General features: G+C 35.9%; 1 protein-coding gene across 2 annotated transcripts in view; it reads right to left on the minus strand.

Moving 5' to 3' along the window:
- The window catches only part of fstl5 (follistatin-like 5), a 187,758-nt gene that overhangs the window by 155,475 nt on the left and 7,343 nt on the right, over positions 1–24,940 (minus strand). For both annotated transcript variants that reach the window (XM_032555148.1, XM_032555147.1), the window contains exon 2: positions 1,871–2,012. In XM_032555148.1, coding sequence (XP_032411039.1) covers positions 1,871–2,012 — 142 coding nt within the window. The remainder of the gene's footprint in view (positions 1–1,870; positions 2,013–24,940) is intronic.

Consider the following 24,940-nt stretch of genomic DNA (forward strand, 5'->3'; position numbering starts at 1 on the left):
TGAAATTTTATTACATTGTGAATATTGGTTCCATTTATAATGCAAGTATCAATCTTACTGTTTTAAATAACTTTTTCCACCTTCTACTGCCTTTTCAGTGGTTCATTTGGTTTAAAGGACATTTCTTTTATGGAAGCATTGAAATCTATTGACCCAAAACAACTTTATAGACTTTGTAGTTTGTTGTATTGTTAATAATACAACCTAAACAATCCCAAATTGTTAAGGTTTCAGTAAATAGCTGCTCTATTTCTAAGCTTTTTACTAATGATGATAAAAGTAATAAAGCTTTGAAAACATTGTGCTTCCATGTTTGTTTTGGTTTAAATGGAGTTCCTCAAGGCTTATTTTCGGGACACTTTTTATTTTCCATTTTAATAAGTCCACTGGAAACAGTATTTTTACAACTGAAGTGTTGCAGACAACACTAGACTTTACTCAGTTGTTTCTAAAGACAGCAAAGAACTTTAAAAGGCCTTTTAGCTGCTACAGGCTTTACCATGTGGCTTAAAGCGGGTTCTGAGTGTGAAGACATTCAAATGTCTGTTTTTCAGACATCATTAAAATAGTTTACACAATTTCTTACCAACATGGAGATCTCATTGAGTGTGATCAACATAAGACTTGAACACAGCTAAGACAAACATGAATGCTGCTTCCTTCACTTTAGTTTTAGATTCTGTGCATCAATGCTCTTTAGTTTTATAATGAATCTATTATTCAGATGCATCTGTGCTTTAAGATCTGGCCATCTGACCTTCAGAATATTTTAAAGAAAATCTCATTTTAGGCTTTGAAGCTCTAATTAACAGTTTTGAAACTTAATGAAAGAAACACTGTTTTCTTCACAAAACCTACTTTGGAATAGATTATTCTGAAGGGACTCTGTGTAAAAAAAAAAAAAAAAAGTTAAAAAAATAAATAAAGCTGATGTTCAGGGATTTATGTCAAAAAAAGTACAGAGCTGGCCCAGCCTAAATTATTAGAAACCATTTTTTTGTAAATCTCCTTAGAAAGGTCAGCAAGTGTCTGACCATTAGGTCTTTTTAACAGATTTCCGTCTCTTTTTGCTCCTTAGTAAACTCAAATATACTCCAATGATGATCCCACCATCTGCTCCTTCTGACACCTTGTTATATTTACTTCCTCTCAGCCACCAACCTTTTAAACCACTGCCGCTACCTTTCATCTCCAAGCCGCTTTGCCACCTTGCCAGCCTCCAACTAAAATAAATGCTAAATGCAATATTTAGTCTGGCTGTGTCAGACAGGCTTAAAAGTAAAGGCAAAAATGCAAAATTTTTTTCCCTCCCTGTCTTCACTTTGAGACGTCGTGGATGTCAGACTGCATGGTAGACGCCTTTAGCAGTAAACAGAACTGCAAGAGGCTTATGAGAAATGTAAACTAAAGGACCACAATCTATTCAAACGGCTTTCTGACCAATAAACACACATTCGTCTGTTTAGCACTAAATCAAAGAAAAACAGCATGCAGCTACTCTGCAGGATTAAAATAATGACTTGTGCTTTGCAATGCAGTAGAAGAAATTAATAAAACAGCAAGTTTCGCCTGTGGGAGTTGCACTTTATCACTTGGTCAATAAGCATTCAATTACATCTTTTACTTAAGATGTTCAGTTAAAAGAAATAATCTTTTTTCATCTGGGATTAATATTAATCTGATAATATCTCTGCCACAGAGGAGAAGGGATAATGATTTTTCATTATTTTATTATTAATATAATGTGTTTTGAAGAAAAAAATAAAACAAGAGACGCATCAATAAATTCCCTGTGTAATTAGCTTCATACTTTGCAAAAGCTAAAAAGACTAATTATGGACAGCAAATGGAAAGAGAAGGCAATCAATACCTTGTGTCGGAATTTTACGACTGGTCGATAGGGCTGCGACCCGAATCCCTCTTTGTCGGGTCTCCCAGTGGCGCCGAGCCCGGAGATCCCCACCATTAAAATGGCAACCAACCACCAGTCGGCTGTCTTCATTGGTCTTTTCCTGTCAAAAACCAAACAAGAATGGTGAGCTCTCCTCTACAACAATTTAAAGGTTCAATACCGTTTGGCTGAGGCAATTCATCAAGCATGCTGTAATTAGCGTAGACAATGAGAACCACGAAGCTGTCGCTGGTTTACACTAAAGCTATCAATACGAGCCCCACACTCAGCAATGAGATAGCATCTCCTTTTAAATCAATTATGGGGAAATAGACGTCATGAGAAAATCTAGATAAGGTCGAAAGAGAGACAATATATTAAGGCAATTAAAGTGAGAGCTTTGGATTAATTAGGCTGAGTGTTTAAATCAAGTAGCTGAGATGCAGTGGGGAGATAAGATTTTCAACTCTGCTGCAAGAACAGATGTAACCCAAGTATATTTATATGAGTGCGAACATTCGCTTTACACCTCTAGTGTAATGCATTTTCAATTATTCATTATGTTGCATGAGGACAAGTCGGACCTTTGCATGACATGAATTAAACAAAAAGGATTTTGAGAACATACCCTGTGAATGTCACAGAAACAGCTCTGTTGGAGCAAGTAAACAAGCTAGAACTTCAATAAATATGCATCATTATCCAATAAACAACTTTTTTTATTCTGTCTTACATTTAACCTTAGGTATTTGCATTTACACCACAACATCCGCAGCTCAACTCTAAAATCTTTGTGTCCGTTTATACATTTTACTCAGTGTTCACAGGCAAAGAGCAAGCTATAGCTTTTTAGCAATCTCAGGCCTCAAGTGTCTGCTCATCTTTCTTCAATAGAGAGAGATGACTGACAGCAGCTTGGTGACCCCGCTTCCTTGTTCTGCTGGAGTGACACCGAGTTTGACAACAATGGCAGTGTTGCGGCAGACTTCTGAGCCCACATGCTACTCACAGGAGGTTAGGAGGTTCCACCAGCACAGCAGCATGTCACTGTGATGTTCTGGACCAACAGTGAACACTCAAACTTTACTTTTGTGACTTTGTGACTTCTGTTGACTCCCTCGGATTTCTGACGCCTTCAGGTTCCTTCACAATTTCAGCTTTGAACGCATACAGTTTTAATTTCATTCTCAGCATTTCTAAGCCCCAAAAGATCTGTGTTAGATGTTAGTGGATATACAAGAGCTGGTTGATGGATTAACTGTGCATATGTTAGCAAATTTACCTCTTTTTTCTTTTGTTAAAGTTATGTCCACTTAACCCATATAATATACATTTCACACCACATTCTTCCCTAGAAAATTAGTTTCTCATTGCATTTACCAGATCTATAATGCCTGCAGGAGTTTTATTAAGATGCTAAAAAAATTTAAATATTAGCCATATCTTAAGCTACACCTAAAATAGATTAATTGGATTGCAGTAAGCTTCACTGACAGACTTCTTTCATAAGAATTAAGACGCATGTCTCACGTCAATGACATTAATGTCAGATAAAATGCGACATGACCGTTGGTACTGCAGATGCTTTACAAACAATCAGATATGCATCCAATTTACTACCACAGAATCGATTTTTTGGAGAATAACAAGATCAAAATTTTTCCGTTTAGACTGTCATAAAAAAGTTGGCTGTAGATCGCATGTGGGCAAAAAAAAAAAAAAAGCAGATTTGGTTCACATTTGCCTGCAGTGTGAACATAGACTTATAGTGGTCAGAGGAACAATTGTTTTTGTTCCAAAATGTCTACATGGGGAAATATTTGGAGACCTCCATCATGATCAACTGCTGACATAGCCAGATGTCATTGGTCCCCAGGTCCCACTGTCCTGCATGTTTCAGTGGCTTCACTGTTGCCACACCTGATTAGAATCAATGGGTCACGCTGCTGCAGAATGTGATGGTATGCTGGTGAAGCAATGCAATCATTTGAGTATGAGATGCTGGAGAAGGGAGGGACAGATCTAAACTCAAAGGGCTGTAAAGCTTCAGATTAATGTAAGCAACAGCAGCTGCCACACTTTTCTACTAACTTTGAGTTTAAGCCAAACGAGGTGGATTAACATTTCTGCCAGCACAGTCAATCAGCCTCTTTACAACACCCTGGTGTTAAGTGGCTTATTAATGGACTCATTTCTGTGGGATGTGTCTGAGCTATAAACTCCACTTGAAACTGCATCCTTCAGACGCCTGAAACTAAATGACAATTACGGAAAGAAAGAAGAAATTATAAGATTTGATGATTACGATTTCATGCGCTCACAGATATAATCTAAATATAAGTGGGTGCAGTAATTTCACCTGCAGTAATAAATCTACAAGACCTTGGAAATGCATGTGTTCATGTTTGTGTAAATGCTGCAAGTCTTGAGCGATTTCTTTTTAAAGCGAAGGAGAGAAACTATTAAGGGAGTTTCCCTGGAACCCCTGAGAGATGCCATCATAAGTTTGACTGGAGGTTTTAAATCCCCCAGAGCACATCGAAGCTTTGGCATTGACTTTCAAATGAAGACTCCCCATTTCTTCCATGTGTACAATGAATCATGTCTCAACAATCTCTCACGCTCTCTGCATCACCTCCCGCATCGATATTCAGTAGATTTTCAACACACTGGGCTAAAAACTGTAACTTCTGCTCGTCTCATGAATGTGCATGAACTGGGAAATAACTGTGTTTGGAACTGTCAATTTGAAGTTATGCACTTTTTTTTAAACAATGATAAAACAATGAAAAAAAGACCAAATTTTTACAACCTCTTCCAAATCTGGAGGATATCAAGCTTTTCACTCAGTTCTTTCTACATCCTTTATGAAATTTAAGATATAAGATTTTCATTTAAAGTTAATGGTAGAAAGTGCAAATTTTGCTCTTGGGTGTACAGCTAGTGAGTGCCCAGGAAAATGAATGGCGCTCCCAGATTGGCCGCTTTGCATACATCAGCCAATAGCATATCTAGTAGTGTTATGCCAAAGTATTTCAGCTTCCACAGCTGCATTATCTTTCAAAGATTTTATATATACACTCTATAACAAAATCTACAAATGTGAACATTTACTGGAAACAATTTGGAATTTGCTCTCTTACTTTGTGAGGAAAGATAGTTTCCAAGAATGAAGCTTTTGTTACAAAAATAAATGTGATTCTGGTCCAGAATAACAACTCCCACAGGCATTAGTTATCTGATGAAAGTGCCACCAAAATTGCTTAGATTTCAAGATGTATTTGACCTTTTTATGACCCAGTCATCAGTTTTCTTAAAAGACCTGTCTGCAGTATCCTCACCTTAAACTAGTGTTATGCTGAGAAGCTGTTCACATGCAATCAAGTTCCTTGTTCCACAGCAACTATAATAATGCTAACTGCTATGCAATCACTTTTATTGTGCAATTCCCTAAAATACCTGATTACCTTTGATCATCAAGAAGCAGCAAAATAATCACCTGTTAAGTACCATTAGCTTTACGCTGAAATCTTTATATAACTCAACTTTGCACACTGGTGCCAGACAATATGGTATATATATATATAATCATCTTTACAATTGTGGTCTGAACCATTGAAAATTGTTATGTGGTATTTTATTCATGGGATACAGATTATCAAATTGCAACATAACAACCCATAGATTCTGGTATTAAAGAAACATCCTTAGTTTTCAGTTTGCTTCATTCACAGAAGAAACTAGGTTAAAGTCAAAGTGGAACAAAACACTACAGTAAGTAATGCAAGTCAGATTTATCAGCAGAGGGGATATATTCAATTGATTTCACAAAGCAAAACAAAATTAATTCACGATAACATCCTTCAGAAAACTCTTTAAATGTCATTTTTCCTGTTTGAAACCTGTCACGAGTTGAATGGCATTTGGAGTCGTTTTCTGGAAGACAGTATTTTATGTTTGGTGGTCACATGTTTTTTTTCTTCCCTTTTATTCATTCACCAATGAGAAATAAGGGCAACAAAATACGCCTTTTCGTTTTTGCTTTTCAGCTACTTTACTAAGTGGGTGTGTGTTTTACTAAGTCATGCAGACCTAAAGGGAAGTGAAATTAAATATGAAATTAGCTGCCTACATCTGTCTTGCTCAACAGCTGGAAAGAAATCTGCTCAAACTGATCAGAAACGGTTTTTAGAAACATCCTGATTTGTGTTATGGTCTATAATTATTATCCCTCCATATTTTCTCTTTGCTCCCCTCAGACCTGGCTTGATTTCCTAATCATCACACCTGCCCCTTGTTAAGACATCCACCATCTCTGTTCATTCAGATGCTTTCTTTTTTAAATCCTTAATTGCTACTTTGTCAGGTTTAACCCCAAGTACCACTCCACTAAAGAACAGAGTTGCCCATTTTCTTCCAACTATCGAGTGTGTTCTCTGCTTCAAGAGAAATTAAACACAAACTCACCTTTTTGTTTGCATTTGGGGAATTTAACTATTTCAGTGTTACCAAGTAATTTCTTTCAGTCTAGACTTGACCCTAACTTTTCCCTTGCAGTGTTATGGTAGTGGAACAGATTACTACTGAGCTAATATCTTAGTAACCTTTTTTAGCCTTTGTTAAAAACTGCTTGGGCTGATTAAGATTTTTATCACAAAATGCTTCAACGTAAAAACACCTGAGAAGAAACGTCTCCAATGTGCCTGAGTATCCATCACATTCCCACAGCCCCAGACAAGCACATGCTGTTAGCATTAGTCACATTACTTTAATAAGCTCTAATGGGAAGGTATGCTCAGGTTGCAGTAAAGTACTTACTGAAAGTAAGAGAAAAATCTCTGCAGCCACAGAGAAACTGTAGCTGTAGAAGCACTGTGCCTCTTCTCAGATAAATGGTGGTTTCTGCAGGTCCTAACATTACAAGTCTTCACCATAATTATGCATTTGCTCACACATAGCAGCATTATTTCAAAGTGATACCAGCTTCGTGTTATGGAGCTGAGATCAGACGGCATCTATTGGTTGCACCTGCAGCATTACAGCAGACTCCCTGCCACCTCTGAATGGGAACGGATGCAAAAAACCACCAATCAAGTCCTTGTAGAGCCTGAGTGTCATTGATATCAGACTGAAAATACTCCACATGTAAATTTTTGCTTTGAAGAATTTTTTTTCAAAGAGAAGAAGGAAAAATGTCTGAGCTGATGGTATCAAATTACAATAAATGGGAGGCAACAGTGTAGCACATAGCATTCTGGCCTACATTCAACAAATATGCAGACAAGAATATTGAAATAAATATTCATAAAATCTTTAAAGTAACAACAATTATAAATCAAATATATAAAAAAATAGAAAAAATTAACTGAGAGGAGATTAAGGAAAACGTTCTTCACACTACTAACCAATCAATCAATCAAGTTTTTTTGTATTGCACATTTCAGCAGCAAGGCAGCTCAAGGTGCTTTACATAATAAAAACACAAAAATACAAAGTTATAAAGAAAACACCAGACAGTCAGCAACTGAGCAAACATTACATTTTTATGAGTGCCATCACCAAAATCAGACACGTCATATATTTTGGTTAATGTTTAATTTATTATGTTTCAAAAGCAATTCTGACCAGGTGGGATTTTGGAGCTGATTTTAAAGAACTCAGTGTTCCGGCTGTTTTGCAAGTTTCTGAAAGTTTGTTCTAGATTTGTGGCACATAGAAGCTGAGACGAATAAATATCAACTAAAAAAGATTTACTGGAGAGCCTTATTGGGTTGCAGAATATATATATATATATATATATATATATGTATATATATATATATATATATATATATATATATATATATTTAAATAAATACCCCAAAATAAATAAAACCCTTTCTTGGATCATCTTCATTCCTATCACTCCTTAGCAACAAATCCAAGATTATTTTTCCCTAACTTCAGCTTAATATATTTGAGCTAAATACATATAAAATAATTTTTATTGGACTTTCAGAAGTTATCTATCTACAAACTTTTGACTCAGAAAATCACCAGCTTTAGATTAAATGAGCAGTCATGCCTGCTGCTGTTATTGATGTTTTAAAGCTCCTGTGGCTGCTCCTCACAGGGAAACATTACCATCTTCAACAGGATGTTTTCCCGGTCAAAATGAAGCCCACCTGTACCGCTGACAAATGGGATAGCAGCAGAAGTCTGTGGACGTTTTTCATCTTGCAGGGATGAGCTGGTTGCTCCCAGTTTGCTCCGTAAGCCTATGATTCCCTACAGAGGCTTGTTTGAAATTATTCAAATTGTCATGGAGGTCACTAGAGGGGAACTCCAGTCAGCAGAAAAACTACTTTTATTCCCCCTCCCCACACGTCCTTTTCCACCCTGTGGCTTAACTGAGACATCTCTGACCCCCGGCGGGCAGATCCATTTAAGCACGCTCAGCTGTATTTTGATATGTAGATCAATTGTTTGAAGCACTACAGTTTGTCTGTGTGATATATGGAGAAGACCGGAACATGTGTTGTTTATGTGCCACCCAAGCATCCTGGTTGCTTTAACATATCTTATTTGGTGAAGCTATAATGGAAGTTCTTACACAGACTGCACTGTTGCTCATACATCCTTAGCAGCACTGAATACAGACAAGGATTCCTTCCACTTCAAAGCACAACAGGAACCACAGGAAACTCTCTTTTCCCCAGGGATAGCGCCTCTGTTTGGTTCTTGCATTTCCTTGAAAAATGGCAAAAAGGGATGTAGCAATCATACAGACAGAGCAGTTTCTGACAACACAGCAAGAGAGGGATGATTATGAATGTAATGCATCTCTAAATGAGGAACTCATGCAGAATTCATGTAACAGGTCCACTCCATGAATCAGTTTTACAAATCCTAGTGTTACCTAGGACAATAATAACCTGCTTTGTTATTATTGTGATGCTTCAAGAGAAACTTGATTTGCCTCTGTGTTGTGCATGACAATGAATCAGACCCCAAGAGGGAAAAACGATAGCATTTTCTGCCTTCTGATGGCAACACAGCTGGGAAATCTCCAACTCAAACGGACGGCGGTACGTTTCTTTCTGTGGAACCCATAGTCAGCGAGTCAGTTAATAAACGGTAAAGTGAGTTCATAAAAAAGGGCACCACTTGCCTAGAGGTTAGTGGAGTTGGTTGGAGAATGAAACATTTTATTCTCACTGTATATTCTCAGACCAGCAAGAAGAAATAGAGTGTTTGAAGTGAATCCTCTACCCTGCAGAAAAGGCTGCCTGAATTCTCTGCAAAATACATTCTCCCAAATTTGTAGTGTGAACAACTGACCAGCAGTATTATCGGCACACAAAAAGCATTCCCACACTTCCAGAAATAACGAGTGACCTACTGTATACTTTACAAGTAGAAGGTGGAGATTTATAGGCAGATTATAAAAGACTTTATTTCACAGGACTCACATTTTCAGATAACAACCTTATAACTATGTGCTATAAACCGAACAGGAATGTTATATAGGTTCTAAATCATAAATTAACAAAGAAATACAGCATCAATTCAGGAGAATCAGGCTCACTTTTTTATTGAATTTGGTTTAGTATAAAGCCATTACTAAATTCTTTTAAAAGTTTCTCAGCTCAATTCCACCAATGAAGACAAAAAAATATTCTCTTCACTTCCAGGTGGTGTTAATCAAAGATTTTAATTACCACACTGATAACAGGCTCGTGCTGCTAATTCGTTAATGAGGATTTGGAACACAGTTGTCATATTGTTTATAGTTAATTTACAGAGCAGTTGCCAAGCTGTGATGATTGGTTTTAAACTTCATTAATTATTTTCAGCACAGAACAGATATTATTTTCCACTGAATGAACTCAAACCAAGAGTTTTCAGATTTATAAAAACAATCAGCATATGAAGCTGGAAGTGATCATTTCTGATCAGGTGCCTGAACAAATGTGTTATTTCAAATTACTTTCTGCATCCAAACATTCAGATGCAAGACCTACATGACCTGCTTCAAGACCTTAACAAGAACCTACAGATCCCCAAAGTATGTATTGGTTTAATCAGCAATGGCTTTAAATGGAATACATAAGCCCATATCAGGTGTTTACTTTAATCATAAGATTTGTCGGTGAATAAATACACAGCTATTTGAAAATACCAGCGTCATAATCACAGCTTTTCTGTAACCTGAACAGTTCAAGCAAGCTTTAGGTCAATGGTTCCCGCTAAATCATTATGCTAGAAAGAATAAATCACTAGTTAAATAATAGTAGAAAGATACTTTTAACAAAATATGTTAACTTGACAAGGACTATTTATTATTCCAACCAAGAGTTCTTTCAAATGTGACTTAATTTCCAGACTTTGAGAAAATGATTCCTAACTTCATCTGATTTTTATTTATTGTTCTCATATACTGGCAAAAGCACCAAAGTATTTTTTAATTAGCCTTTATTTTACCAGGTAGGTTGTTGAGAAAAAAATCTCATTGTAAACAACCACCTACTCAGAAAATATCAAAACATCATGCAGCAGAATATTATACCGCAGAAAAAGGAAAAACATCATAAAATAAAAGAAGCAAAAAAATACACCAAATTCATGCTGACTAAATACACTAAGCCTACTTTACACACAACAGTTAACAACAGTCAACAGTTTTTCAGAGTAGAAGTATTAGTTGTAGTTCTGGAACTGCCTGTAGTGGCACTTAAAACATGTTCATGCTCATTTAGTAAATGAGTAGATGGTGGAATTAAATACTAACTGAGCAAAATAAAGCATCCTGCTTTGCTTTAGCAGATCTTATTTGGTGAAGCTATAATGGAGGTTCTAACACAGACTCTCATTTTGTTCAAAAAGCAAGCAGTTATGAATTATTACATGTAAATAACATTATATTTTGTTCATTTTGGCACCTTAAAGACATCAAATGAAAATAAAAATATATATTTTTAAGTAAATACACTTTTATAAGAATTTTTCAAAATACAGCTCTCTTTTTATCTGCAGCCTGGCAGGTGTTTTCCAAGGCCTTTTGGTTGAAGAAGTAAAACCATTTTCCAGGTAGACTCCAAAAGCCGGGTTCACACTGTGCAATTGTCATAAGCAAATCTTTTATTGTGAAAGAAAATCTCTGGTTGTGAGCTTAAAACGGTGGCATGAGATTATTCAGTTTAACAAACATGCACCAAAGTCGACCTGCAACAAGCAGCGTCTGATATTTTCTGGGAGCATCGTGCTGTGTGACTGCTGCTGTGACCCACATCTGATTCTTCTCCTCTTTTGTGCTTCTACCATTGTCAGCTTTTCGTTAGAATAAGTGTATTAACTTTCACAACTTGCTGTCCATTTACTGATGGACAGATATGGATTTGTCTGACGCATTGTGCTGCAGCAGTACTTCGTACAGTGTTGTATCTTGATTTGCGGTGTTACAGAGTTACTGTTATATAGCGCTCTCACAGTGTGACATGTTCAAGTCCTGTATGGGTTTTGAAATCGCACAATGTGTGCTGGATTTAACAGGCTGTTTTAACACCAACACCTCCCAACTCCTTCATGTGAAGAAGTCAACACTGAAGTTTGCATTTGAACCAAAGCTTCAGCAGCTAAACAAGTGAAATGGCCTTCACCAGCTGCAGCAAATCGAATACCAAGTCAGAAACAAAACATCTCTTTGCATAGTGCTATTAAGAAACACCTCATTTTAAATGAATTTATTTATGCATTTACTTTAAATCAGCTGACTTAATGGCTCTCCATTAAGGAAGTACATTTTTCATCATATTTGATCGACAGTAACAGGATCTAAAATCCTATTCCAAGATTTTTATCCCAATTTTCAATACACTCAATGTACATCTACAAGTACAAGTAACATAGATTATATAAATGTCCTATACTCACTAAACTGTTATTTCTATGTCTTTTATATGGGCCAAACTACAGCTGTTCAATATATCACAAATTTATCAACAGCTCAAAATTGCTATATGCAATATAATGAACCCTGTCAATTCATGGTTCAGTGTTCACAGATTCAATGATTCATGGATTTTTCTGTGAAATGTGAATCCAAATCATTTGTAAAAAATCTTTCTAAAGAGGATATCCAAAATATTCAAAAGAAAATATTTTTAAATATTTTGGATGCAATGCTACTTGACACACAACTGGCTGGCATTAGCAAAGCAGCCAATCCAGGAGCTCCATTCATTTTCTCTGCACTGATTAGCTCAGCCACCAACATTGGAGATTAGATGTTAACTTCTGTGGTAAGACTGTGTGCATTAGTGAATGTTAAGGTATATTTGAACTATTAAAATAGGTAGGTATAATTATAAATGATAGTAATAAATTAGAAAATGATTTAAGTGTTTTTAGGCTCTTTGTGCCTATATTTGGTGACACTTGTTTAATGCAGCCTTAAAAATTTTAGAAAATAAGCACTTAGTAAACTCAGTAAGTTTAACTAAGTTGTTTCAAGACTAAAGCAGCAGATGTCAACCAGAAGCAACTTAGTGAAATTTTGTTGTCAAAATGGATAAGAAATGCCTTTTTTTGTGCAGCCCTGATCCAAACACCTCTCTTCCACTCTTTTAATTCACATCCTTAAATTTGTCAAAATAATACAAAAAATTGCAACCTCTCACAAAGCATAACAATAATAGAAACAATGAAGTATTTTAACACTTCGAGAGGAAGAGTTCACCAAAACAATTTTCAGGGTTGCTTCATAATACTAGGTTCCTTTCTCATTTCAGTACAACTACATGTCGAGTCTACACACACTCTGCCTCCTTTGCAAGTCAAATGAGTCTCTCAGTTCTTCCTTATGGGGTCGGTGTTTGCCCAGTTTAGTTAGAAAGCCCCCTTAAACCTTTGCCAAATAACTTTAGACTCTCCCTGTTTTTCTTCTCCATCCTGTACCTGTGCACAACCAAAATGAGAGCATCACCACACTCTTGTTATAGACAAATGTTAAGCTTTTGTTTTATGGCAGCATTTCGTCTCTGGCCTTTGTGTTTCCAGCTTTGCAGACTGCAGTAAAGCATGAGTGTACAGTAGTGCTGATCTCCCCTCTTTGTTTTGGCAACAGCCTGGGAGCAACACAATCACGGTTGTAGAAATTTACCACTGTGCTGCCAGAGATCACTTGCCTATTAAATTTTCTGGCACGCGCCGTTACATTCTTCTCCTTTGACATTGTGTTGATGAAGTTTCTGTGCTTATGCGCTGTTTCATCTGCACAGACGCAGTAACTGTCGCCACTCATGATAACTGCCCAGTCCCTATGTTTATTACAAGCTGCTCCAGCAGCTGGAAGCATAAAATGCATTTTCCTGACCAGCTAAGGATGTTTTTTTTTCTTGAAGAATTATACAATAAAGCATGTGATTAAAGCAACAAATGTTTCAGTTGACTCAAATTGGATCATGCAAAACAAATTTCAGCAATATCAACAAGAGGCAAATTTTGTTTTCTGCAAGAACATAATGAGGTAAAGTAAACTGATTGGTAAATGAACTGTTTAGTTTATTTATTTCACTTTTTCCATTCCCAATTGAATAATATCACTAAGCACTGTAATTTTTAATAGTAAAAACAAATAAGGAAGACCATCTAAAGTAAATGCATTCAAATTCACAGGTTCCTTCATTTTGTTTACATGATTAATTGAAATATAAATGAACACTGGGGAATATTTTCTGTTTTTTATTGTAATAAAGGCTGTGCAATGCTAATTAGTTCACAAATGGCTTCAAACGAAAGAAATAATTAAAGCATTTCCCTCTGCACATATAATTTTACAGATCCTAATTGTTTCTCTAGAAGTTCAAAAACATAAATACAAATGTGCTGCAAAAACCTTCAGCGCCAAAGGTAATCATTTCCCTCTCTGCTAATGGAGTCTTAGAATTTGGTAAAGCCTCCTTAATAAGCACATCCATGTTCTCTAAAGTCGGATTATGACATCACTGATGTATTAAAACGTAACTCAATTTTGAATTTGAAATTCTGACAAGACTTCTCATCTGCACCACCTTGTCTCAGAGGAACACAGTGACAAGAACAGTCTTGTCACACATCCAAAGTTGGGCGGTTCGATGCCACCCACTGACAAAACCATCATTGTGTAATTACCCACCATTCATTTGAAATGACATGCTGACAGATGTTTTGGAGTGACGGTGTACAGCATCTTCTTTTGCAGCGTGAGCATTTCCTCTGCAGCTTCCCAGCTGTGCAGGCAGCTGTATCTGCTGACAGCTAACATGGTTTCTGCTTTGTGTGCAACCTTTCATTTACATGTGATCTACATAATCAGGAGATATATTTGCATTTTATACATTTAGCTCATTTTTCTGCACAGAGCAGTATGAGACCTCCTGGTAGTGCTGCTGTCGCTAACATTTTCAGACTGTTTATGAATGAAAACTTCTGATCAATGAGTTGAACTTTTGGTTTGCTTTGCAGAGATAGGCTGGTTGAATGACTGTTTCACAGACTCATCATTAGAGCACATTTAAAATAGCAACAAATGTCTTATTAACATATTGTGTTAAAATATTTAAATTTTGCCCTGTTCAGTGTTATTTAAAGCCCACAGATTGTGTCCACAATATCTCCTCTGCAAAACTGCTTGTTTTTTTAACCATCACTGTTTCCAACCAACTCAATCAGTTTAGGTCCCTCAAGGTATCTGGACTGTTATTTAAATTCTATTCTATTCTATTCTGTTCTATTTTCTTCTATTCTATGCACAAATTGTCTGTGGAGGTCTGGATCCCATAGGAGTGTTGGGAAAGGGTAGGAGCTTCTTAAAGAGACAGGGGTAAAATTTACAGGCATAAAATTATGAAGTCAAAATTTCTTTAATATATGTTTGATATATACAGCATTATACAATTGTAACACACAGTCAAGTAACACAGTTACCATAACATAGTTACTTGACTGTGCATAATTCTGTCCCTTTAAAAAAAGTCTACAAAAATATAATTATTCTGGTATTTAACAAATAAAAATAGTTTTGATTGTTTCAACTGACTATACAGGTAAGGTTTAGACTGATGTAAAGTCAGAAGGTGAGAAACTAAAAGGTTATGTGTCTTTTTATGCTGTATCTGTAAATAACTGGTTTCAGCTGCAGATTAAGCCCAAACCTGCCACTGCTTAATTATTTCTCACATTCTGGACCAAGTCCAAGTAGGAAGCAGTTGAGCTCCTATAATCACCATAATCTATCAAATATGACCATGTATGCTAATGGACTAATTCATTAAGATAATTAATGTTTTAATCTGTCTAATTTTACAAAATTGTTTGTCTCCTTATAATTAACTCATCTTTACATATTGTTAGAGGGATTTGGATTAAATATTTACATTATGCAAATGTATTAATTTATGTGCACTAAAATGTAACCACATCGTAGAACAATCTGCATTAAGAGTATAAATAATGACACAGAGCACTCCATAATATCACTGTGCCAACATTTGGTAACAGTATGTGAATGTTTGATAAAAAAGTGTGGAAGGCCTTGGGGCATTATTATCAAACATCCAGATAAACATCATATAAAAACATCTCCTATTTATATATTTCTTCGTTAACAGTGTGATGTGATGATGAGCAGCAAGAGACAATATATTTCTCAAAATGGAGGGCAACGCATTTACCATGTCAAACAATAGACAACACAAATTCAATCCAAAGATACATTAGGGAAATTAAAAGGGAAAGGAAATTAAATAATGTACAATATTGTGCACATATAGAAAGTACTGTACTGTACCAATGATCACTTGCTGGTTAATATTATAGCCAGGGATATATCCTTTTTAACAGATTTAAAGACTTTGACTAATTTATGAAAATCAACCTCTCAAGTACATTGTCAAAGCAGATGTCCGTTGTCTTTGTTTTTTTGGTGATTAAAATGTTGTGGCACGTGATTTATCAGCAAACTCCGCCCACTCTGCATCCAGCTTAGCGCGTCAAGTGGAGGATGGATCAGAGCCACTGGTTCTTGGATAAATATTGTGGGATAAAGATGGACATTAGATGTTCAGGATGAAGGATTATTTAACTTTAATATGCACACCAGGCGCAGTGAGAAGCAACAACTGAAACTCGACTGAGGGGGCAAATATCTGATGGCTAGAGTTTCGTTAACCACGTGAATTGACAGCAATGTGTCATAATGTGTCATACTTAAAAACTGATTTTATTTAAAAATATATATATATTTTTGTTTTTACCAAACTCCTCATATGTTTAAACTTTCAAGTTAAGTTTTAAATGATGTATGCTTTTTGTGTGATTTTTACTTTTGCGGTTTAATTAGTTTTAGAAAGATTTAGAGTAAATGTTTATATTATTTCATTATGTATTGTCCTAATCATAAGTTCATGCATTTTTAAATGATGCTACACAGATACAAATTTCTTTTAAACAGTAATTTTTAAATTACTCTACGGGATTCTTGTTATTATGTTGTAAATTTTCCCTCAGTCTCTTTACCTTGTTTTTCTGGTTTTATATTTCTTACCTTAGTTTAAATGTGCATGCTTTGATTAATCTTACGACTGGTAAACCTGAATTTTCCCACAGTGGGACGATAAAGGATATTTTTATTGTATTGTATTCACATATCTGTGCTACAGCTATCATATTCATATCCATATTCTTTGCTTTTAGGTTGTTTAAAACTAATTTTCAACAACTAATTTATGAATGGATATGGTATATATCCATTTCATAAATGGCTATATGGCTAAAGGTCAAGGTTTATTCATTTAATAAGAACACCATAAATATTTTCAGATTTAATCATTTCTCCATAAAAAGTGTTTTTCTGAACCAGCAGTGGTACAAAATAACATTTCAGACATTTCACATCACAAAGCCCTGTACTAAGACATAATCAGACGTTAGAGATTTGAACCAGAATAGGAGAAGTAAAATGTCACACTTATCGTTGACTGCACAAGTTATTATGGCAATTCCTGGAAATCATTTTTCTTCAGATGTACGATTGATTCAACTGTATCAAAATGAAAAGGAAAATGTCTAAAGCTACCCCCCCAAAAAAACTCTGTAATTGTGATAAAATACACACTTTGATGACGCTTCATAACTTGGCGAGGTGCTGTGAACCCGCTCACAGCGGGCTCCTCAATGAGTAGTCGATAAAGCTGCGTGTTGAGGGCGGCTCTCATGTGTGATTCTGTGTTATGAGGCGTGCTGCTAATTTCACGCTCACTGAACTCCAACTTAAAAAGTTTACTTTGAGGCTCTGACAGCACTCACCTGATAGACAACCAATCAAATTAGCAAACAATCTTCACCTGTTGTGTGTTTCACTGCATAAAATTCAGATAATTTAACAGGTGAAGAGAACAAAGTTAGAGATCAGTTTACTAAGTGAGCTGATGATCCCTTAGTAATTAAATTAGTGTTTAAAGTAGCTTTATAACCCTTTATAGGCCAATGCTTTAATTTAGGTAATTCTTCAAATTTTGCATTTTGAATTAGTTGTCTAGTTATGTAGTTGTTATCAGTAGTACTTACAGTAGACAATAAAATGTCTTAAACATTCCTCTCTCAGACTTTAGTTGCGTAATATTTGGAAGTGTGGCCAACATGAACTGACTGGCTTCCTTCATTGCCTCCGCTGCCATTAAAAAATTACAACAGCCCAGAAAATCGATGTCATAACTTCTCCTTCTGACTGACCCGGTTGAAATTCTGCCTGAGAAGTCAAGCTCAATGGGAGAAATCCCAGATGGAGCACCAAGAGGAGATGAGAATCAAGCAGAGCTGCACAGGAAGGCAATAGCCAGGTTAGATGATTGTTAAAACTTTTATCTTAAGCTTCAACATGTAAAGTTGCCTCAGGTTTAACATTAAACCTGATCTATAACAAACTGTAAATGAAACATAAGGCACTTCTGCTACATATTATTGTTTCAGTACATAATAATACAGAGTTATTATGTTTTTGACTTTTATGATGTATTTAAATTGCCATTAGGGATTTAATGAAGTTTAAACTCGTCCATCAATTAACTCCTTTCCCACATTTACAAGTCTCTGAGTTCCCTGGCATACTAAAGCTTTGATGCAGCCACCTGCAGTTGACAACTTTCCCTCTGACCCCTAGAGAAACCTACCACTCAGATATTCACGAGTCATTTGCCTCCAAATGCCAAGCCGATTGCAGCAGTGCATCCCACCACAGGACAAATAAAGCAGGAGATAGGCCCTTGTGTAAAATTGCTGGCTGCATGTTGAGATGACATAATGCATCAACCCCACCTCTACTTTATGAGACGGTTATCTATTTCATTCAGATATAATTCAAATATATAAAATTTGATAACGCAGAGCTTTGAGTCTGTGCAGGTGAATTGTGTCTCCCCAATAAATCCTCTGAGCAGAACAGTAATATTTTACCATGATGAAAGAATGTCACAAATCCTCACAGGGAGTCTTTGTTGCGTGTGTGAATACAAGGTACCAATCCAGTGTGGGACATAATATTTTTAAGCTTCCATTTCTGCCAATCATCTGTTTTCATATCCAAACTTCTAATTAACTTTCAATACACTCAGCCTTCCAAACAAGCAAGGGGTCAACGAAACAAATCATGGTCCGCATGTCACGAATATTCAGGGATCGTGAGAATATTTGAGCCTTCATAGAGAGAAATGGAGGATGAGAAAGTTATATTTCTCTGCCCTGATAGGGACTGCAGAGCCTCAAAGCTAAATCACTTTCAAAAGTTAATCTGCTATAAATCCTGGCAGGCAGGCTAAATCTAAGTGGAGAAACCTCTGAAATCAAACACGGATTTTAAATGATACTCACAGACAGCAGGTGCCTTAAATCGATTCAGCAAACTACTGTTACACCACAATCTTTGTACACCTTAGAAGACTCTGCACAGTAAACTTTTGGCAGACAATAAAACAGCTAAAACTGAGAAGGAAAAGGTTTTGAAAACAACAAGCTTGCAAAGGTAACTAAAGTTCAGCTGGTCAATGCTTGAGTGATTCTACATCTTCTATGTTTTTCTGATTTAGCATCCTGCTGCGTTCTGAGCTTGACTCCAGATGTTTAGTTTTATGGGCCAAGAGCTTTCAGTGATCAGTGCGACTCACTCAGGGATCCGACAAGCATCTCCATCTCTTTGGGATTATCAGACAGCTTGTGGCATGTTCAATCTGGGAGGAGAAGGAAGTTAACCCAACTTGTATACATGAAGTATCATCAATGAATAAATCACCTATTTACTTCTTTATTTTACTTTGTTCTGTTTTACTTATTTATTTTCTGTTTCTTAACTTGCTTGATTGTTGTCTTAAATGATAAAAAAATCAAGTTAGTAGTCATGTAAACATCATCAGTATCTGCAGATTTACATACTTAAGATGTTCATTTTTTAAAATCTAAAATCTCTTGTCTTGAAATGAAGTACTCTGATTGGTTGATACTACTACAAAAAGGTAAACAATCAGTCCTGTTACCATAAACTTGCATATTTATATAGTTAGTACTTATACAAACTACATTTGTGTATTTACTGAACCAATTATTCACTAACTCACGTATACTTACAGTATTTATTAATTAATTTACTTATTAGTGTTCTTGCTTACTTATCTACTAACCAGTTCATTTATTTACTTACCTATTTAATAATCTTATGCATGTTCTTTATTTATTTTATTTTTTTACTGTTTTATTTTACTTATTCATTAGCTTATTTATTTACTCACCCATATATTTACTCAGCCCCTTAGAGACCACCAGGAAGCTTCAGACTTTGAAGAACTGTTCAGCTCAGTTCACCTCAAGTTCAACACATCAAAAGTCCAAGTACTTCGATCTTCAGCTGCCTTATATTTTAGCTATATGCATATGGACAAATATTTTGAGTTTCAGCTGCCTTATATTTTAACTATATACATATGGACAAATATTTTTCCACAGCGATGTGTCTAAGCCAAAACTATGGCTTCCAAGAACGTTTGTTAAAAATCTAATGTTTTTGTCTATGCTGATGTTCCAGTCTTTATTATCTTGTGTGAGTAGTCTGTTGCTGGTTTCTAATCACAAATATACACTGTTTTTATACATAGTGTTCTTTTAATAGTCCTGTTCAGGTGCACATTTCTTTGGATCTAAATATGCTATTTTTAATAACTGTAGAGTATTTTTTATCCTATGTAAATGTGTTCTAAATGTGTTCTTACTGTACAGGCTCTTATTCTTATTTTTTTCTGTTTACTTGTGACTTGCTGTTGTACACCCAGGAATCCCCACAGTGGGACAATATCAGGATATTTCTATTCTATTCTAATTTAAGACTAGAGTTTTCAGAGTGCAGTGAACCTTCTGTAGTCCCTTCAGGTTTGTTTATGTCTATGCCCTTAAACAAAAAAGTCAAGAGAAAAAGAAATAGACTTAACACATCATTATATAGAAAATACTTAAGTGTTGATATTTATTTAATTTCTTCACTGATATAATTAATAAATAAATAGCATATAAATTTACTGCTTAACTTAAATTTACTATTTGTACTACTTAGTTATTTACAAACAAAATTATTCAGCAGTTGACTTATTTTTAACTTAATTACGTTATATGAATCTTTGTTTACTTACTTACTGAAAGCTTACTAATTTATTTACATAATATTTTAGCTTCCTAAGGTTATTTAATTTTTTTACTGTCTTACTTAAAAGCACCACACAGTTCATCTTTTTGTTTTTTATTTTATTGTATATGTCTACCTAATTTAGTTATTTACTTACATTGTTATTTATTTATTAACTATAATTACTAAGTTAGTTATTAATGAACTTGTTAATTTATTTTTCTTGCTTAATTATTAGTCTACTTGTAAATATTTTGTAACTTCAATAAATTATTTATTTATTTGGTATTTTAATTTCCCATTTACTTACTCTCTAATAAAACTCATTTATTTTCTTACTTGCTTTTTTTGTAGAATTGCTGACTTTTGGTTGGCATTGAAATCCTGTCTCCCATATGCCTTTCTGGCAACTATTTTGTGTTGAGCCCAGAACACAAACTCTTTTTAGCATCCAAATGATTTTGATCTTCTCAAACACGAGGGCAGGGCTGAACAAGACTGTCTCACCAAAACATGCCAGGTTTTATTTTCTGTGTTTATAACATGATTGTCTGCCACTTCACGGGAATTTTAGCTGAGGTTGAAGAAGCTTTGTTATTCTCTGGGGTTTTGATGGATTTTGTTTATCTTTTAGGTGTCATAATATGTTTTCTTTGCTCTAAAAGAACATTGTAGATCTTGTTCTTGTAAATCTATTTGAATTAGCCTTTCATTTTTATACATGACATGGAATTACAACATAGTGGCTTTTACTTTTGCAGTTCCAAACAAATTGGTAAACATAAGCTTGAAACTAAAAATAAGTCATTTAAAAGAGTTCAGAAGTCATGTCTTCTCTGGTAGTGATTAAATCCCTCTGGAATGTCTTTGGCTTTTATAACTTTGACACATAAAGGCTTTAGAAAAACAGATTGCCTTACAGCTTGGAGGCAATTTAAAACCTGAAGCTACAATTGATTTTAATTTGTGCATCAAATTTTTGAATAAAAATGAACGGAATTTCATCTCTTTCAGCCTTCTGTTGGCACTTGTGACAAGTCTTTTTCAGAGTATAATCATATGTGTTTGATCCACCAAGGCAGCCTTTTAACTAACACTAGATAGATCACTGCATGCGCCCAGTCCCCAGCCGCCAGTTTGTACTGCATGAAAATGTGAACTAATTCATCCTTAGAGCATGTGCATTATTCATCACAGCTCTGAAAAAAAGCGCCCAGTGAGAAAATGAAGAGATTCTAATATATCTTTTGTCATGGGCAGGAATCCTGTCTAGTTTGGCTCGAAATCTGAGAACCCTAAACAGCCCACTGTGCTCTATCAGCTCCAGCTGCACCTCCAAACACATCCAAAACATGCAATTATTAATAATTTAGAGAAGGACCAAGATGTACCTCTTCACACAGAAAACATTTACTTTCAGAGTGTCAAAGCTTTGAGTAGGACATCGCATTGCATGGTCAACACTGCAGTCATTTACAATAGCAGACGCCCCCAAGAGGCAGAGGCAGGATAAGCTTCGACTTCTCTTTTATAGATTTTTAATTTATTGACCGTTTCCAATGTCAGTAGTTGCAGGCTGTCGGTGCAACGCTGCTGAACGAGACCTGGCAGAGGCTCACGACTCTCACATTGTTAACAATCATTACATAATCAGCAGGAGGTGAATGACTGCACTGTGCCTAAAGCAATGCCAACACACTTGGCGGCAGCAGTAGTGAACGATGAATTGCAACCTGTGATGCTATTAATTTGTGAAGCAGGGCCAGGCCACCCTGACACCTTCCCCTATCTTCTCCCCCTCTTAATGTTTCACTGCTAACAACCCTGAGAAGTCTGCAGCTCACAGATCAGTCTAGGACCAGCACCTCAAATAAACTTCATGTCTGTTTGTTTCTGGAGATTTCGACTAATTGAAACCTGCTTTCCTATGATGTCATTCACAAGTGGAGCAGCAGATGAGATCCAGGACAGGGTTCACTCAGTAGGAAAAACAACATAATCATTGGGAATTCATTTTTATCCAAGGGGGGGGGGGGTATTTGAACTGCTGATGGGTGGAATGAGGCGTGGTGTTATTGTTCTGGATATGATAGATCTACATGTTTGTGGAAACAGCAACTTTTGTGCCCTTACAGAAAATTGTTGAATGTCGTTTTTGTTGTTTTTCATATGTTAACTGTAAGAGCAGGTTGTGACGGACATCATTTTCTATTTCTTATGTTTGTTCATTTCATTAATGTGGCGACCTGCTGATGAATTAAACTGTTTTATAGGTTCGTTTTGAATGTTGGCAACAGTTTGTATTTAGCACAGTTGGAACTCATAGCATTGAATAACGGCATGTATACAGTGTCTAAATTAAAAACATGATGCTGTTTCTCCTATCTCAGGAATATCAATGATGTTTAACTCCTTCAGTATTTCATGATTTTTGCACTTTTAGACATTTTTACCAACTTTTTGGGGAATAAAATTGTGCAATCTGCTCCAAAATGATTTCAGGACAATCAGTCTTCCCATAATATGCATCATCCCTGATATTTCCCACTTAAATTATTCTTCTTTTGTTCACCACAAGAGATATTTGACTCATTTTGAACTTGCATAACTCCCACAACTCAAATCAAATACTTTATTGCTTTGAATTACTTAAATTTATATTTATGTTTTAGATCTTATCTAGTTTTAGCAGTTACTCTCTGACTGAATAGATTATTAACCTTTGTAGTTTAGCCTCAGTTAATTCATTTGGTCCTTTAAGCATGTTGTATGTTTTTGCACATTAAACAAAAGAGCCTGACTCCTGAGTGTAAAAATAAAATTACCTAAATGTATTTTACACATCAACACTTTCAGAAAAAACTGTACTTTTTTTATATTTCTTTCTCCAGATGTTACAGTTACAGCATTGTGCTGTTCTGGGATCCCTTTGCCCTTTCATGTGCTTGCATGAAAAGTCTGAAGCAGGAAAATCGGCGTCAAGGATCCCAGAGAGCATAGCAGGGCAGACATCAGTGACAAGCATGTCATTGATTTAGTCGCATACATGATGAAAAGGAAGAGCTGACTGGCAAAGAGACTCACGTAGAAGGGAGGAAAGGTTGACAGGCTAAGACAGCCTACATTGGGTGTCCTGTTGGTAATTTTCCAATTGGACACCTAGAATTGGCTGAGTCGTCAGCAGCTGTGGCAGGTACAGAGATCAGCTGACCCATGAGATGACAAAAAGCAAAGCATAACTCCCTGGCCTCCTAAACTACAACTGAAAGAACCATAAAACAAGAAAAGAATGAAGAATCTTCCAGTTTATTGTTACTGTTCAATACACACAAATACCAAACACTAACATGTTTGTGCAGCATACAATCTAACTTTTTCTGTATGTCAACACTGGAATACCCCAAATGAGCAACGAGCTGAGTAACAGATTGCTAACTCTGTAGGAAACCGGCTCTCTGGCAGCAGTTTCGCTAAGACATGATTCACACTTAATGCGTTCAAATTCAAAAATATTTTATTGATCCCAAAGAGAAATTATTATACATATACTTATATGGCAGAAAATAATTGAGATGCAATGCTCAGGCCAGTTTGTTGGTCAATCAAGCACAATAATTACATGATCACTAAAACAACTTTTAGGACATTTGCCAATGTGGATCGATCTCAAGTCCAACTATAAAACTAAATCTGAATATCCATAAAGCTTGTAAACAGAAGGAAACATGAACTGCTCTAAAATTTCCTGGCAGATGACTGCACTGAAAGTCAGAAAGCCCAAAGTTGCATGTTGCACCTCAATGTGCAACATTATTTGTTGAGGTGCAACAAATAACGTTGCACCTCAAGTAATCACTGACTTCAAACAACACAGATTCTGTACCTCTTCACTCTTCCTCAAGACTCTGGAACCTTGATTTCCAGATGAAATGCAAAATTCACCTTCTTAGACCACTGAACAACAGTCCAATTCTTTTTCTCCCTTGCCCGTGAGACGTTTCTACTAAGCTCTTTGACATAGGAGTAGACTGAAACAAGGGATGTAATATATGATTCCTCTGTGTGTGTTGGTGTGCGCTGACTCCATCAAAGCTGCTTTGATGGAGTCAATGGACTTTGATTCACAATCATTTCAAAGCTGCTGATGTCGTTGTTAGTGGTGCACCTTTTTCCAAGGGCACTTTATCCTTCCACTCAACTTTCTATGAATGTGCTCGGATGCAGCACTGTGTGAACAACCAGATTCTTTAGCAATGATCTTCTACAGCTTACCCTGATTGTATGTCCTACTGACCCAGACTGAGAGATCATTTAGAGGCTTAGGGAACCTTTGTAGGTGTTCTGAGTTAATTATCTGCTTAGGATCATGA

The sequence above is a fragment of the Xiphophorus hellerii genome, chromosome 23, assembly GCF_003331165.1.
Source record: "Xiphophorus hellerii strain 12219 chromosome 23, Xiphophorus_hellerii-4.1, whole genome shotgun sequence".
Taxonomy (NCBI): Eukaryota; Metazoa; Chordata; class Actinopteri; order Cyprinodontiformes; family Poeciliidae; genus Xiphophorus; species Xiphophorus hellerii.